Source organism: Ochotona princeps, chromosome X (genome assembly GCF_030435755.1).
Source record: "Ochotona princeps isolate mOchPri1 chromosome X, mOchPri1.hap1, whole genome shotgun sequence".
In the NCBI taxonomy this organism is placed as follows: Eukaryota; Metazoa; Chordata; class Mammalia; order Lagomorpha; family Ochotonidae; genus Ochotona; species Ochotona princeps.
Window position 1 is genome coordinate 33,238,463 of NC_080865.1, and position 17,822 is coordinate 33,256,284.

A 17,822-nucleotide genomic window follows, 5' to 3' on the forward strand; every position below is an offset into this window, starting at 1 on the left:
CCTTAATTTCAAAGGTTTGAACCAGGTGTTCCTTCTTAGTGCTCCAGATCATCTTTGAATTAACCCCACCATTTCATTATCAAATTGTACTATACCTTCATCTTCACTTGTTTGTAAACTACATGTTGGAAGGAATCAACTCTAACTGGTTTAACAGTTGTATCTCCACTGCTTTGTACAGGGATGATTAATATTGCTGAAGAAATGATTAATCAATTATTTGGGCAACAGAAGCATAAGTAATTTAGACCAAATTTCCCACTCAAAATCAAAGAAATATTGAGCAAGCTATAACATGAAGGGTCTTCAAAAACCCATGGAAGGGGCAGGTATTTAGCTTAGGTGTCAAATAGCCAATTGGAATGCCAGTACCTCATAAACCAGTATGTAGGTTCAGGTCTCAGCTCTGTTCCCAATCCCAGCTTCCAGCTTCCTCCGAGTGCATTCTCTGGGAGGCAGCAGGTGGTAACTCATGCACTTGGTTCCCTGTCACCCACTTTGGAGACCTCCATTGAGTTCCACAGCTCGGCTAGGGCCTGGCCCAGCCTCAGCCTTCTCAACAGCAGAGGAGAGCTGTGTCAGACTCTCTTTCTCTCTCTCACACACATACACACACAAATAAAAAACTCATAGAAAATGTATGTTACAAATAAACTATGTATGGATTTCAATACACTTCTGTGCTGAAATAAATTTGTCTTTTAATTCAAATTTTCCACAAACCTTTTGAAGTACTCTCATGCATATCTGAAGACATCTGATATCCAACAGGACTACACAATATTGTGAAATCAAGCTGTCAGATAAAAAAAAAACTGTAAGAGTCTATTTCTATATATTTGCCTCTTCTGATTATTGTCTGGTCCCAGAAGAGAAAACTAAGGGAGAGCAGAGCTTTTGACAGACTCAATGTGCTAAACTCAAAAACTAGAATTCAAGACCCATCAAGAGGGCTGGCATTGTGGTGTAGCACGTAAACCAATGGCATGCAACCTCAGCAGCCCATATGTGTGACAGTTCACATTCTGGTTGCTCCACTTTCAATCCAGTCCCTGCAAATCGCCTAGGAAAAGCAGCAGAAGATGTTCCAAGTGCTTTTGCCCTGCTACCCACACGGGAGACCTGAAAGAAGCTCCTAGCTCCTGGATGCTGTTGGTGGTTGTATCTATCTGGGAAGTGAACAGCAGATAAAAATCCATCTCTCTTTTTGCCTCTCTCTGTCTCTCTCTCCCTCTCTCTCTCCTTCTCTCTCTGTCTCTCTCTCTCTCCGTAACTCTTTCAAATGAATAAATACATCCATTGTTAAAAAGACCTGTCAAGGAAGAGACCCCTAGAATATTCCCTAGACTTTGGATTCCAACTTAAGAGAGATACTAAATAGGAAGACAATTTTACTTGAACTAAACGCCAGTTTCAAATTTATGCTGTATTAAGGGGATGCAGGATTTCTAGCTCCTCGAACCGACTGCCAGAAGTGAGCATAAATTCTTTTTAGATAAAGATAAAAGCAACTGTGTCCTCAGAGCATCTTTGCTGTAATTTTCATGTATCATGTTTGCACACAATCAAACATAATCAGGCTTATGAGGAAACAGACAAAGTGAGAGAAAATCAAGACACACAATTAACAGTAGAACCATACCCTCCAGGAATGAGAAAACTGAGTTATGAAATGAAGATTTTCACATAAATATGACTAATATGTCCTTAAAAAGAATAAATCATGCATTTGACAAGGAATTAAATTCTTTTTTTAAAGGAACCAACTGAAAATTCTAAAAGTAAAAAAAAAAAAATTAAAATGTTGTGGGAAGTAGGTCTAATGGGTCAGCTGGTAATTAAGACATCACTTGGGATGCCTGCATCCTGTGCTGAAGGGTCTGCCTCTAGCCCCAGTTACCTATGCTTGTGATCCAGTTTTATGATAGTTCACCACAGTTCAGAAGTTGACAGCTCAAGTACTTGGGTTCCTAACATCGAAGTGTTCTGGGTTCCTAGTTTAGGTCTGGTACTCTCTTTACCCCTTTCCACCTCCTTCTCCCTCTCTGTCACTGTGCCTTTCAAATAAATCTTTAAAAGAAACTTATTGTGACAAGTGGTCTTAAGAACTCTATTTTAACTGGAGATGAGAAAAATCTGGAGAAAATTAATGAACTGGAAGATAAGTTAGAAGATGTCCAGAAAGAAGCACAGAGAGAAAAATAAGAGGCACAGAGAGTGCTGAGAAAATGCATATTCCCCCAAATTTGTTGAAACTCTAATTTATCTAAATGATAAGGCGAATATTTTAGAGGGTGATTAAATCATTAGGGCACGCTCCTCACAAATGAGATTAGTGACCTTATAAAATAGGTCCATTTAGCCTTCCACCACGGAGGATACAGCAAGGTGTCATTCTATGAATCAGTAAATTCTCATCATGGAATCTGTCACTGCCTTTATCTTATATTTTTTTCAGTCTCCAGAACCATGAGCAGTAAATTTGTATTGTTTATAAGTCATTGAATTTATGGCATTTGTTTAAAGCAGCCCATACAGACTATGACAATACTGTAACTGAATTTAAAAAGAATAGAGAGAGAATAGGACAGAAACAAAATTTAAAGACAGTAGCTGAGAATTTTTCAAAACCGGACAAAAGGCACCCAGCCACAGATTCATGGTATTTGTAAGAAATTCTGAAAGAAAAAAAGTACTAATCTAGACTTCTGTAATCAATAAAGGCCTTTTTAAAACAATATAGGTGAGCATGCATGTATATATAGTCAACTAGAGGAATTGTACAATAGAGACTGTCATACCGACTTGTGAAGGTACACTGCAGTTTGCATTTCTACTTCCAAATCAAAGATGGGATCCCAATGAAACAAATATATCTTGACATTAGGATGGTGGACTCTGTCATTCCCCATACCTACAATATACTTAAACAGAAGAATGATGGACTTTTGACTGTTTTCTGAAAGAGTGCATTATTGTAATAAATTAGGGGAAATCGGTGAAGGAAGGGGAAGTGGGGAAGTCCCAGAACCTTTGGAACTGTATCATAAAATAAATCAATTTTTAAAAATACAGGTGAACAACTATATACTTGTATATATTATTTTATATAATATTTCATTATATAAAATTATTCTTATAGATGAACTGTATAATGGGATTAGCATAATGGGAAGTGAAGATCCATTGTAGTATGCATCTCTACTCCCAAGTAAAAGGAAGGTTCCCAATGAAATTGTGAAATATAGCTTGACAATTTGATACTAGGTTTTCTACAATTGCCTATACCTACAATATTATGATATAGTTAAAAATCAAAATGCTATACTTGTAACTGTTACTAATGTACTACACTTCTGTATAATACAGAGAAAAAGGTGGGAGAGGAAAAAGAGGAGGGAGAAAAATTAAAATGACAATTTAAAAAACTTACAAATAGAAAATAATTAGAATTTTGGATATTAAACCAATGTTCTCAATAATGTCTTATAATATTTCTGTATATTTAAGCATTTTCATTACAAGTTAAAAATAAGGATAGAAATAAAATATCAGTACTTCCTAGAGCTACAAAAAAAGGTGAAATTGAAGGCATATTTATAGAAAAACAAAAACTGGAAAAAAAAGGGTCAACAGATGTGAAGGTCTCTAATCATCCATGGAAAAAGCATATTATGAAAACTATGCATGCATTTCAATTTTTTTATACCAAAATAAGGTTATCTTTTAATTCTATTTTTCCATTAATTCAAAGTACTGTTGTACTATTTTATCTGCTGGTGAACATGAACACTTAGATTAATTCCATTTCTTAGCTCTTATGAATAATGCCACAATGAACATAGGAGTGCAGGCATCTCTTGGACATACTGATTTAATTTTCTTGGATATACATCTAGTAATGGGACTGCTGAATCATGGGGTAGTTCTAGTTTTATTCTTTTTAGGAATCTCCATACTGTTTTCCATAATGGCTGTAATAGTTTACATTTCAAAGGCATCCAAAAGTTCCTCTTTGTATACACACTCATCAGCATATTACTATCATTTTGATAACAGCTATTCTAACAGGATGAAGTGATATCTCACTGATATCTCATTATAATTTTAATTTTCATTTTTTTATAATCAGTGATGTTGAGTATTTTTTCATATACCTACCTATTTGCCACTTGTGTGTATCCTGAGCTATGTTTCTATAGGTCACCTGCCTGTTCAAAAAAATTTGTTTTCTTGCAATTGAACTCTTTGAGATTCTTATATATCTTGAGTATTAACTTCTTATGGTGAGGCAAATGTGTAGTCTGAAAATATATTTTATTACTTAAATAGCAATCAAATATATTAATATTTCATTTAAAATTTTAATATTAAATACTTCATAAATTGTACATTGTAAATGCTATAAATATTAACTAGATATTTAACTAAAAACTAAATTATCAAAAAACAAATATTTAAATAACCGTTAATTAGCTTAGACAATATTTAAAGTATTACATAATATTTAAACATGATTAACTCTACTGATTGTTCCCCAGAAGTCTTTTTGCTTGACATAAGCTCATTTTTTCATCTTCTACTGATTCTACAGTTCTGGCTGTTACGTGTAGTTTTTTCTGGTATATATTTGAGTTTGCTTTTGTATATGATGTAATAGAAATTCACTCTTCTACATACAGATATCCAGTTTCAACAACACCCTTTACTAGAGAGACTCCCTTTTCCCAACAGTTTTTGGCATCTTTGTCAAAAGTCAATTGACCATGAATGTGTGGATTTATTTCTGGGAGCGCCATTCTGTTCCATTGATGTATTTTTTATGCCAGTATCACAATGCTTTGGTTACAGTAGCTATTTGAGTTCTGTGGTTCTACACAGACTATAGGGTTGTTTCTCTATTTCTGTGAAAATTGTCATTGGAATTTTGATAGGGATCATACTGAATTGTTACTTTGGATAGTATGGATATTTTACCAATATCAAACAGCTCTGCCTTGTAATAGTTCTTCCAGCAGCTGAGGGAATATATTTTCCATTTCTAAAGGGTGATGTTGAAAAAAATCATAGTATCCACTATAGATAATATCATGGCATCAAAATATATCAGATACGGTGAAATAACAAAAAAAGAAAAATTAAAGAAGGGCTAATTACATGGACTGATTTTTCATGCTCATAGGTTAGAATACCAAACATTGCAAAGATATGAATTTTCGACTTTTAGAGTTAATGGAATCCCAGTAAAAACCTCAGAAGGCTTGCTTTTCATTTGTGTGGGGGGGATGGGTGGGTGGGTAGGTGGAAATGGCATGCTGATTATAAAAAACACATTTGGAAATGCAAAGGGCCAAGAAATATCCAAGATACTTTAAAAGAAATGGAATAAGATGGGGCTAATGCTGTGGTGTATCAGGGAAAACTGTTGCCTGCAGCATCAGTATCCCATATGGACATCAGTTCAAGACCCAGTTCCACTACTTATCCAGCTTCTTGCTAATGCGCGTGGAAAAGCAAGAGAAGATGGCCCAAGGACTTTGGCCCTTGCTATTACATGGGAGACTCAGATGAAGCTCCCAGCTTCTGGGTTGAGCCAGGTCCAGCTCTGACCATTGCAGCCATTTGGGGAGTGAACCAGCAAATGAAACATTGATCTCTCTCTTTTGCTCATTCTCTCTGCCTTTAACTTGCTCTGTAATTCTGATTTTCAAATTAATAAATAACTCTTTAAAAAGGGAATGAGATGAGAAGACTTGTTTTATCAGATATTAAGAGCTGACTATAAAGTCTGGTGATTAATTCTGTGGTAGCAGCATGCTGTGATTTGGATGTGGCTTGTCCACTAAGTATTTAATGGAAACTTGTTTTTCAGTATGGTGGTGCTGAGGCTGTATAATCTCTAAGACATGGGGCCTAATCCGAGACAACTGATCCCTGAGGGTGCTGCTCTCAGAGGGAGTTAATGCTTGTCACTAGAATATTTTGGTTCTTGGTAGAATGAGTTAGTTCTTACCATTTTCTTGAATGTCTACAACTGTGAGCTAAATAAACCTCTTTTCTTTGTAAGTTCCTAGCCTCAGGTATTACATTTTACATTTACAGAAAAATAAACTAATAAATTGTGCAATGACAAACAAACCAACAGAACAAAAAATTCAAAAACAATCTTGTACATATTCAGACACCGGGTTTATGACAAAAGTGACACTGCAAAGAACTGTGAGAAAAGATATTGCTTATGATAAATGTCATTAAATCTGTTGAATATCTATATAAAAACAATGAATATTGGCCTCTATATCTTACTAATCACAAAACTCAATTCTATGTGAACTGCAGATCTGAATATGAGTGGCAAAAACATAAAGCTTCTAGGATATAACATGGGAGAATATTTACATGGTCTCAAGGTAAGAAAATCATCCTTAAATGAAACATAAAAACACTAACCGAAAAGACCTGAAATACCATCAAAAGATATCACAAAGAAAGATAACACAGAATTAACTGAGCCGTCACTGCTGCCTCCTAAGTCTGCATTAGCAGCCATCTGGAGTCAGGAACAAGAGCAGGGTATTGAATCTGGGTACTCTGATATGGGACATGAGTATCCTACCTAAGTGTCTTTTTTTTAATGATACAGTCCCATAGGCACAGGGATTTCCTCTCCTCGTCCCCTTTTCCCTTCTCCTCAGCACTGTTTTCCCCTGTACTATTACAACAGTATAGTTCTTCAACAACAGTCGTAAGACCAAAATCCTGTCATTTAGTGTGTATCATGTCATTATAGGTATACACAATGGTAGAAAGTCTAGTATCCTATTATGAAGTTAAATTTAATAGTTTCATTGGGAGTCCATCTTTTATTCGGGAGTACAAACACATACTGAAACTATCTTCACTTCCCAGTATGCTACACTCCATTATACACTTCATCTATGAGAAAATATGTATATACATGTTTACCTATATACATATTTATCTTGTATTTTGCATGGAGGCTGCCTTACATCAGAGAGGACATATGATATTTGTCCTTTTGCGGTTGGCTTACTTCATTAAACATAATGGTCTCTAATTGGCACTGTTTTGTTGCAAATGGTAGAATTTCATTCTTTTTAATAGCTGAGTGGTCTTAAATGCTAAGGTATATATATCTGACCCTAAAACTAATCTGAGATGTTAGAAATCAGAGTATTCATGACATAATGATAAGGATGAGGCATAATAGGGGGTATGGTGTACTAGTGATGTTCAATTCTATGAGAATGTTCCCTTTAATAATAATTAAACATATTCTAAATTAATGATTTGTACACTTTCTGTAAGTTTGTTACACACCTACAAAAAGTAAAGACAAAGAAAGAAAGAAATGAAAAGAGAGTTTGATGCTGAATATTTGTAGAGGAGTCCAATGTATTGGCCCTTTTGAAGACTGGCCCTGCAGCTGAGGCAAGCGTTTACTCTTGGTAATGTTCTTGGGAATTAAATGGCTTCAGAAGTTCTCCTGTATAAAAAGATCTTCCCTATAAGATATCTGTAGAGAAATTCACACATTTTTCCCCAAAGATCTAAGACGGAGATATGAGATTTAAAAGTAAAACAAAACATCAAATGATGTATTACAGAAAGCTTTTTCCACCATCTTAGAAGCAAAGTGTGCCCCTCTATTTCATTTTCTAATTGTTTTAGAAATCACTGCAACATTACCAGTGGTACTATTTACTTACCTAAGCATAGCTGATAGTTCACAGACCTAGCAAGACCTGAGGAAAACAGGCCTGTTACAGAAACAGAGAAATGTCTGTTTTATACAAATATGTCCAAAGTTCCCAAATAATATTTAACTCCACAAGTATTTGAGGACTCTAAACATAACCATCACTGTGTCAGGCATTGTGGAGAAAGACACACATACATAAAAACAGATTTCTGAGGAGCTAAGAACACTAATGTAAAGACACCAGGTTTGTTAAAAACACAAGATAAATTATAGCTAGAGACTGATTCTAAGAGGGAATATGGAAGATGATATAGGGGGTGAGTTGTAGGACTAAAGTTAGTGAGAAAGAAAATAGGATGGGAGTATTGAAGCTGGTTGATCAAAAGCCTTAGCCATCACACTGAAAAGTATGACCTTAAACCCACAGAAAACTATTTTATCTAGATCCTATTTTCCTTTTTTTAAAAAAAAAAAATTGGTCTTTTTTCACTATGGTCACTTTAAATCACTTTCAATGAATCCTAATTATTTTCTTGATTGATCTTCTTTAACATAAGTAATGTTAAAATCTAGATACATGATGATCTATCTAGTCACACCTAAAAGGTCTTTGCACAACATTAATGTTGACTTCTATGACACTTTCTGAAGTAATTAGGAACATATCCCAAAGATCCTCCAAAATCCTGAATAAACAGTATTGATCTCTCCATTATTTAGACTGCCACTTAGGGTAATGAGTTGAATGAGATACACATTTTCAAGCATGAAAAGATGTTTAATATTTCACATTGTGTTTAGCACAGCAGGCTTTCTACAAGTATGTATTGAACTGGATAGTTAAATTACACCAAAATATTTTTTAAAGGAGGATAAAAAAGTAAAAAAAAAAAATTACACCAAAATATTGACCTTACTCATCCCTCTATGGCCTGGTAAACTTTGATCGTATCTCCCCTTCAAACTTTCTCCAAATCGGGCAAAAAAAAAAAAAAAAAAAAAAAAACCTTGAGAAGCCCCTCAGTCCTTTTGATCAATTAAATTGAGTTTCTGGGGACTTTTATCAGCTGTTAGGCTTTTCTTGAGGAGCAGCTACCAGAATTTCTTTTGTGATTTAAAGGCAAGTCTATTTTTGATCTTTCACATGGAAAAGATAAAGGTTTTACTTTGTCATTTTTTACATACTTCCCAATGATGTCCACCATATTCTTAGCTTTTGAAGATCACAAATTGGATCCATTAATCCACAAAAAAGGTACAATGACTTTTATTTCTATTATTCCATTCTGATAGTCCTATTGTATATTATCTAAACCTGACACTAATGAAAGGTACCTAGCCCTTGAGATCATCTTTACCAAGTATCCAGATGAATCTACAACTACTGGGCTGTTCTAGTCAAAGACAATTAAGATTCCAGAGGATCTGATGTGACTCTCACACTTTAAAAAAATCTTTAAAAAATATGAGATACAGTGAAAGAGAGAGAAACATAACGCTATCTACTAATTTACTTCCTGAATACCCACAAGAGCTGACTCAGACTGGAAGGCAGGAATACAACTTAGGTCTCCCATTGGTGGTAGGAGAAACTGAATTATTTGAGCCACCTTTGCTGTTTCTGGGGTCTGCATTAGTAGGGATCTAGAGGAAGGAGCAGGAGTCAGATATTGAATCAAGGTATGCTGCTGATATGGGACATGGGCATCTTAACTAGGGTCTTAAACACTAGGTCAGATATATACCTGTCCCTCCTCTCACTTTTTATCATCAGCAACTGTGTCCCCACTGGATAGATTTTTCTAACATTTTCTTTGGAAAATCTTGCCTATCTGTCTATTTATCCCAACTTCCCTATCTTCTTTCTATATCCTGTCTAAAATTTAAAAGCTTTTGAGTTAAGAGATAACACACATGTATCTATAGCGATTTCTAGATTCCTTTCTGGAGTCATAACTAAGAGTCATCATCTCATAAACATGGATACATTCAGTTTTGCCTAGATACATGACCTTACACAATAAGTGCCTCTGACTGTTCTGCCCACTTACAGGAGCTCATTGCTGCAAGTTATTTCTATCAGCTTGCCTTCACTCTTCACAGCTAAATTAGTGAGAAGTCTGAATGAAACCCATTGAAGGATACATATTTTTATCTTTCTTCCTCTCCATCCAAGAGTTGCTGTAATAGCAGCTGTTTGTGTTGAAAAAACTAAAATATAAAAATATGACCTACGTGGCCAAATCCCACAAGGCTGTTTACTTCCTTATTTATGAATCAGAATCTGTCAGCACAACTTAGAATTTTGACTGTCAGCAGATACTGCAATTAAATGTCCCTGCAAAACCAGCAGAGGGTGCACCAGGGCACTAGAAATTTTACCCAAGATGTAGCAGTACTAATTTAACTTCAGTAGCCAATCAACTGCTTTGCAAAAAAATAATTGTTCCATGCTGAGATTAATATCCTCAAAAGTAACTTAAATTGAATATGGACTAAAATTCCTTCAGAGTATACTTCAAGTACTTTCGAAAGTGAACTTCAGGAACAATAAAGAGTACACGGTTAAACTTAGTCTATTCGAAATCTATGTGGAGATCAACAAAACCAAATAGACCTATGCTTTCTCCTTTGAAAAATGTTTACTATGGCACAACAGCCTGTTTCCCCTTAAATGGCCCCATGGATAAATGAACCCTGAACTCGGAATTAAGAGAGCAACTCCATCCAACTTTTGATGCTAGTGTGACTTTGAGCAAGTCATTTCTCCTCCTACCCCAAGGCCTATCTGTTCCCCCAAAAGAGCCAAATAAAAGGGGCATATATGACCTCTCTAACTCTAAAAGTCCCAGCTATATCAACTAATGTGAAGAGCCAGTATCCTTGCTTTCACTGTTCAAAAAGCCTAACAGAGAGAATCAAGCGCAGAAGACAGGAAGCTGTGTTTAAATCCAGACAGAACTATTTTAATGCTATGCAAAGGGCAGGCAACTAAATGCCATTATAGACCTGTGAGAGTCACAGGCCATCACAGAACCCCTAGAATACAGCTGTCCTGCTAATCCTTAGTCTATAAACATAGCTCTGTCCATCCTGAATGGCAAAAAGTCTTGGTCACCGTTTGACTAAGGAAGTTGAATTCCACCATGTTTTCACAGAATATCAGTGTTGAGTTGCTAAGTATTTCTACTGGGCATTGAAGAGTAGATAAATAAAGGAGCTAGAATCCTAGTTAATTATCGTTTAGCTACAGTGTTTAAAGTTTCAAGTATGAGAAGCATGTCTGCTGATTCTCTTCTTTGATAAGCTGTTATATAAATTGGAGTGTGCTAGCAAGACATTTTAAGGCTCAGGGCAACTTTGCAATGCACATTGTAAAAAGAAAAAAAAATCCAAAAAGTCCTAACTTTACAAAATGATCAAGAATATGATGTCTCTATCAAGCAAGTGAAACTTTGGTTGTGGAGTTAAAATAGCAGAAATCACTGTGCTGGAGGAGTGGCAGTGTTTCTGGAAGTGGTGGTAAATATAGAAGGCCTGAGTCTCTCTCACTTCAAGGAACTTAGTTGCACAACTTGCCCTCCTCCCCAAGAGGTGGCTACTAGTCCTTTCCTCAAATGGATCTTCAGCTGCATCTCCTAACATTCACATATCAGACTTTTGGCAATCAAAGCAATACTTCCATTACATGCACTACATTTACTTGAATAAACAGGTAGAGAAAAAAGTAGAAAACAATCACCAGAAGTAATGATTTGCTAGTAAAAACTACAAACACCATAAAGCCTGGAGGCGGAGGCAGGGCTGGGGAGGGTACCTGCTCTCGGGAGACCACTCCGAAGTCATTATTCCATTGATAGATGCCCGTTCTCCAGCAAGTAGTAGGGAAAACGCTCCACACCTATCCTTCCCACCACATCGCCCACCCCCCACCACCTCACTCAAGAGTCGGAAACCAGCATGCAAAGGGTGAGTTTTATTTCCATAGATTTTTTTAAATTACTGTTCAGAAGTTGTCTAGCGAGACAGCATATTTCTACTAGAATTCCTCAGGGGCGCTGATCCTCGCCAGAACGCCCAGGACAATCAGTGTCAAATTGCAGGTAAGTGTGAACAAGCCCACGTTCTGGTCAGCGCACAAGGACCCCGCGCTGAAAAGACTGTTCAAAGTTGTTTCAACGGGCGTGGAGCAGTTATTACAGCTGTTTACAGCTCCAACTCCAAAGGAGAGCCTGCTAGTGCTGGCATCAGCTCTGGACACGAAAAAACAAGCACCGCGGGCAGAGAACCTCCCCAGGAGCACCAGGGCCAAAGCTGCTCGCCGTTAGTCGGCCAGGGGGGCAGCGCGGGCACCTCCTTGCCGCGGCCCGGGCGGGAGCTTGGCCAACTTTGCGCGAGGCAGCTCATAGCCTGGGGCGGCGGGTGCAGACTGGAGTTTGCAAGGCGAGAAGAACCTGAGCCAGTGTAGGTGAGTTGGGCCAGGAACCCAGGACAACCTGCGGTGGGCAACCTCGCCCCAGCTCGCCTACCCCCTTCCCTGCTGCCATTTGGCTCGAGGTGGCAGAGTCCTCCCCGGGCTCCGGGGTGGAGGCCCCCGCCCTTCCCACAAGGGGAGGGGGCCTCCGCAACCGCCACCCCTACTAGGTGACTCACCTGGTGCCCGTCCTGGGAGTCAGGGGAGAGTGTGGTTTCGCCCGGTTCCAACGGCTGCTGCTGAGGGGACGGCCGCCCGAGGTGGCGGGTGATGGGAGCGTCGGGGTCGAGGCCACCGGGGTTGCTCAGGGTGCCAGAGGTGCCCGGGCCGCCAAGGCGGGACTCAGCTCCGCGTTCCCGCCGCAACTCGGAGCGCAACTCTAGGTAGCAGCACAACGTCAGCAGGTGGAGGGCCAGCGAGAGGCCAAAGAAACCCAGGAAGAGCCGGCAGCTGTTCCCTTCGCCTGCCCGGGCAGGGGCCCCGCGACAGCCGCAGCCCTGGCTCCCCCGTTCCCGTGGCGCTGCCGCGGGCAGGGGTTCCCTGCGCTCTACCTCGGGGTAACCCATGGCCTCCGGAGACACCTACTCTCTGAGGCCCGGGAACCGCCGCGTCCGCCTCAGCGCTTCACGACCCCTGACAGGCGGCTACTGTCCTGCCATCGGCTGGGGGCTGCAGGGACCCGTTCCTGCACGACGGTGGCTGGGCGGGACGGAGCAGGGAGCAGCCGCATGTGCAGCTCCACTCCGAGGGGTGGGAAAGGGAGGAGGAGGGGCAGGAGAGGGGGCTGCTCTGCCCGCCGAGGGAATGAGGGAGGAGGGCCCGACCGACCCCGCCTCATCCCTCTAGGGGCTGCCGGGACGCCCAACCACAGGGCCCGCCAAGACTCGGCGCCCCGCCCCCTGCCGTTCCGCCCGGGCCTCCAGCCGTGGGGCGGAGCATGGGGGCGGGAGGGCTTGCCTCAGCTTTGGCGGCCCCACCCAGCTCTTCGCGTTTGCCCCGTTCCAGTTGGTGACTGTCGCTGTCGTTCAGCCTTGGACTCCGCCCCCATTTAACCCTTGAGCGCCAATACGGGGGAGGGAGAGGGGGGAGGCTAAGAATTTGGGAACCTTGGAAAGAAAGTAGAGCAAAGAAAAGGGGGCAGAAACCAGCATTAATAGAAATGTTTGCAATTAACTGCAGTTGTTAATAACATCATCCAGTACTTATCTGTTGCTTTCAATCTTCAAAGCATTTAACAGACGTTAAACTAATTAAAACAGTTCTGGGTTTGGAATGAAACCATGCCTGCTGTGTTTGCAATCCAATGGCTCGCTAGAAGAAAAGGAGACCCAGGAACCTGGAAGCCAGAGGGACTGGAAATCAGGCAGCCTCATTTCTCCAATGAATCTGAGGACCCAATCCAAGTTAGAGGGAAGATAACCCATGCCAAGTAGAATGGAACTGACATAGCTCCCATGAAGAGTAAAACAGCCTTCTGAGATTTCTTGATCTATTAATTAATTAATTCAGCAAATATGTATTGATCCCTTACAGCACAGTTAATACTGTCTGAGATAACCCACAGCCAGAATAGCCTCTTTCAGCTGCTGCAAGAGCTTTGAGTGGAGAACATGTACCCTCAATGAGAAAATGGGGAAATCGAGGGCCTAAAAGAGGTGGGTTTTTTACAAGGGTGGTCCCTAGAATGGCCAGACACTCTTAGCATCTCTATGTGCAGGCAACTGTTCTGCCCTCTCCACCCCTCCCAGTTTTCCCTTGGAGTACTCCCTGGGGGAAGTTCAACAAGTCAGCCAAATGTTCCAGATGTACACTGCTGCAAGCTGCAACTGCTGCATCTTCAACAGCTGCACCAATCAAAATGGGTTCAAGCAGAAAAAAAAAAGTGGCAAATGTCAGAACAATAGAACCTGAAATGAAGGATGGAACGAATTAGTTAAGTTGAGAGCCACCATTGACAAGAATGACTGGACTCAGATTTTAGGGAGCTAAAGGACCACAGTGGGGTAGATACATTGGAAGGGTCTTCAAAAAGTTCATGGAAAATGGAATTAAAAGATCAGTTTAGTGCAAGCAATATTTTCAATCCGTGCATAGCTCTTTTCATGGTATATACTGTCCATGATTCTTTTGAAGACTCCTTGTATGCCTGGATTCCAAAAATCTTTGGCATCAAACTAAACTTGTCTTTAAATTTCATAGGCCTTTTTTGAAGTATCCTTATGTGTTCCTCAGCTAGTAATACACTCTGATTCTAATGATTTTGACAATAATTAGAAATTGTATTCACTTGAAGTAGACATTTTGAATGCCACCAAAGAGGCGCATAATGACCTCATGGGTTAGGCCTTAGACATAGGATGGTGCTAGACAAGAAAAACAGAAGGACGTTTAAAAAAAAAGAAGAAGACGATGAGAAGAGAAACAAATGAAAATCCAAAGTGTATGGTGAGGAGGTCAGTCCAAAAAACATCAAAGCCACCAGCATTTAATATTTTATTCACAGACAGTTTTTCTTCCATATACCGTGTAGATGGTCCCCATACTTCAAAAACATCTCTTTTTAACTTCTGCCCATGAAAGGCAAAGTTTGCAAAGAATATCATGATCATGCATATAAGAGGGGGAAAGGGGAAGCAGTTAACAATGGTTCTCAAGTCCTGCTTGTCCAATTCTAGATGCTAGGAAAGCTGCCAGGCTGATTTACCTTAATTATAACAGTTCAGGATTGCTGGGAAGAATACTGGACTAGAAGTCATGAGACCGCACCCTGCCAATAGTTTGCTAGGTCACTCTGAGCAAGCCACTACTTTTTCTTAGCCTTATTTTCCTTAACAGTAAAATGAGGAGTTGGAATTTTAACAGCCATTCATTGTGTTTTATCTGTGGTATCCCTGGCTGTGCTGACTTGGCTGCAAGTACAGTTTAAAGAGGCTGACCCTTCTTCCTCTAAAATGAAAAGGGAACAAAATGACAGCAATCTCCTGGTGGCACTCATAATATTCAAGGGCCATACCAAACTCAACTCAGCATGATCTGTCAGGCTTTTAACAACTTGACTCTGACCCTGGGTTGCACCATGGCCCTCAGAATCCCCAGGAACTGCATTTGACCAGAAACTTCACTTGGTTCCCTGGAGGAAAAACATATGGTTTTATATGCAATAGAATTGTTGGGATGGGGCAATCCAGTGAGGAATGGAAGTGGTTATATTTTTAAATGTTTTGAAGTATTTATTCAGTTAGCTTCTCTGCTTCCATGAGTACCCTATCCCCTACAACACAGGTTTCAAAACAACAGCCTGAAGGCCACATCCAGTCAACAGCTGTGTTGTGTTTGATGTAATATTGGCTAAAACTTTGAATTTAAAAAAAAATCAGTTGCTAGCATTTTAAAATCTGGAGATTTCACATTTTAAAAATCGAGTTTTTTTGCTTTTGTGTTAAATAAAAAGCAAAAGATCTATTAATGCTAGATCCACATCCTATATGGTTACATTAAACTAGAATTGCCTCCTTTGGGATAAGCATGGACAATCAAATTCCACAGTGCCCTTCCTGGCTCTTTCCTCTAGTCTCCAATATTATCTTTGCCAGTCAGTTACTTTAACTGTCTGACTCCATGTACTACAGGAGGCAAAGATATAAGCTCCTTAGCATGACCAAGCTGCATCTCCAATATTACTTTCCATCATCCTACATGGAAGCTACTCTCCCACACTGTCACTTCTCACACCTCCACACCTTTTACACAGGCTGATTTCTTTGTGACAGATGTCCCTACCTCTGACACCTGATAAATTCTTCAGGAATCAACTCACACATTCTCTTTGATATAGTCCATAATCCACTGCAGATAGTCTTTATGCTTTCATGCATCCCAAGCATATTTCAATGATATCAACTGCTGTGTTGTATTTTGAATGTTTCACATAGCTTTTTGCATCACTTCACTGTGAGTTTTTTGATGGTAAGAACTGTGCTTTTTCTGTGTTGTTATACCCAATACTTAGCATCGTGCCTGTTACTTTGTAGGCAAGAGTATTGTTTGTCAAATCAATAGGGCATGCGGTTGGCCACAGTAATCTACAATACCTAGAATTGTAAAAATGGAAATGAATCAAGGGATGATTTTCAATACAGTTAAAGAAGCACTACCTGGGAACCAGTGTCAAGGTGTTGTGGTCACACCTGCATCCCATACTGGAATGTGGGTTCTGGTCTAGTTGTTTCACTTCCAATCCAGCTCCTTGACAATACACCTAAGAAACCAGTAGAAGTCGGCCCAGGTCCAGGGGCCCCCTAAAATCTATGTGGGAAACCCAGATAGCGTGTCAGGCTCCCAGTTTAGGCATACTAAAATTATTTGAGTGAACCATCCGATAGAGGCTCTGTTTGTGCATGAGTGCACACGTGTGCATGTGTGTATCCTGCTCTATCGCTCTGTCTTTCAAACAAATGAATTCAGAAACACTTTTTCAGAAAAAGAATCACTGCTTGATCACAGAGATATATAGCACTTTATGGAACAATACAAAGGACATAACCCAATGACAATTATGCATTAGGTTCTTACTTGTGCTACTGTGGAAATTGCAGGTAATCTATAAGAGTAAAAAACCAACTATTCAAATATAATTACTTTGTAATATCTCACTGGCCTTTCTGTTCCATTAAGTTTCTCTTCTTGTTGTTTGGGTCTAATATTAATATTAAAACAAAACTGGTTTACAATTGTTGAATAATAAATATTTAAAACAAGGTGACAATTTTTGAATCTCCACCAACTTAGTGGAAAATTCTAAAAAATTAAGTAAAGTGTGCCAGTTCTAGTCCTTGTTGCTCCATGGAAGATGGCCCATGTGTTTCGGCTCCTGCCACCCACATGGGAGATCCAGATAGAGTTTCAGGCTCCTTGCTTTAGTCTGACTCAACCCCAGTTGTTACACCCATTTGCATTGTGAATCACTAATGGAATCAATCTCTCTCTCTCTCTCTCTCCATATCTCTCTGTAAGTTTGCTTTTCAAATAAATAGGCAAATCTTTTCTTAAAAAAACTGGATAAGATTGTTTTTAAGTATTTCTTATCTCTGGTTAATGCATAGAATAAATAATTGGCACATAGATTAGAGAAGTTAATCTGACAGATGTAGTCATACATGTGACTATTTGGGAGGAACACAGACCTCAGATTTAGAGATCCTAGGTTGAATCTCAACTTATTCACTTACCAGCTGTAAGTGACTTAGGAAGAATGAATTCTGTGATATTTTTCATCTTACAGAATCTGAGTTTTCTCATCTGAAAAATGGAGATGGCAATGTATTGTTTGTATTCAAACAGAACGTATAAAAGAAGAAAGAATTTCCTTCTATATTCTGAGAAACAACAATGAAGTCTGTGAAATAAACCAAGAAGTAGCAGATTAACAGGAGAAAAAGACCCTCAGATTTATGTGTACATGGTGGCATCACATGAAAGAAAAGGGAATACTCCAAAACCGAGAGAAATCTAGAAGTTTATGTACCTTCGTAGGGAAGATAGCAGGGGAGGAATGCACAAGTAGATTATTCTTGTGGAAATGAATGGGCCCTCAAAAGAATAGGTGATAGACTGGGACAAAGTTTA

At 39.4% G+C, this 17,822-nt stretch overlaps 1 protein-coding gene across 5 annotated transcripts in view; it reads right to left on the bottom strand.

Annotated features, from left to right (window-relative positions):
* Positions 1-13,058, bottom strand: part of EDA (ectodysplasin A) — a 380,771-nt gene extending 367,713 nt beyond the window's left edge. For all 5 annotated transcript variants that reach the window (XM_004595214.2, XM_004595213.2, XM_004595217.2 and 2 more), the window contains exon 1: positions 12,377-13,058. In XM_004595214.2, the coding sequence (XP_004595271.1) occupies positions 12,377-12,763 (387 nt within the window). In that variant the 5' untranslated portion in view covers positions 12,764-13,058. The remainder of the gene's footprint in view (positions 1-12,376) is intronic.
* Between the last annotated feature and the right edge of the window lie 4,764 nt (positions 13,059-17,822).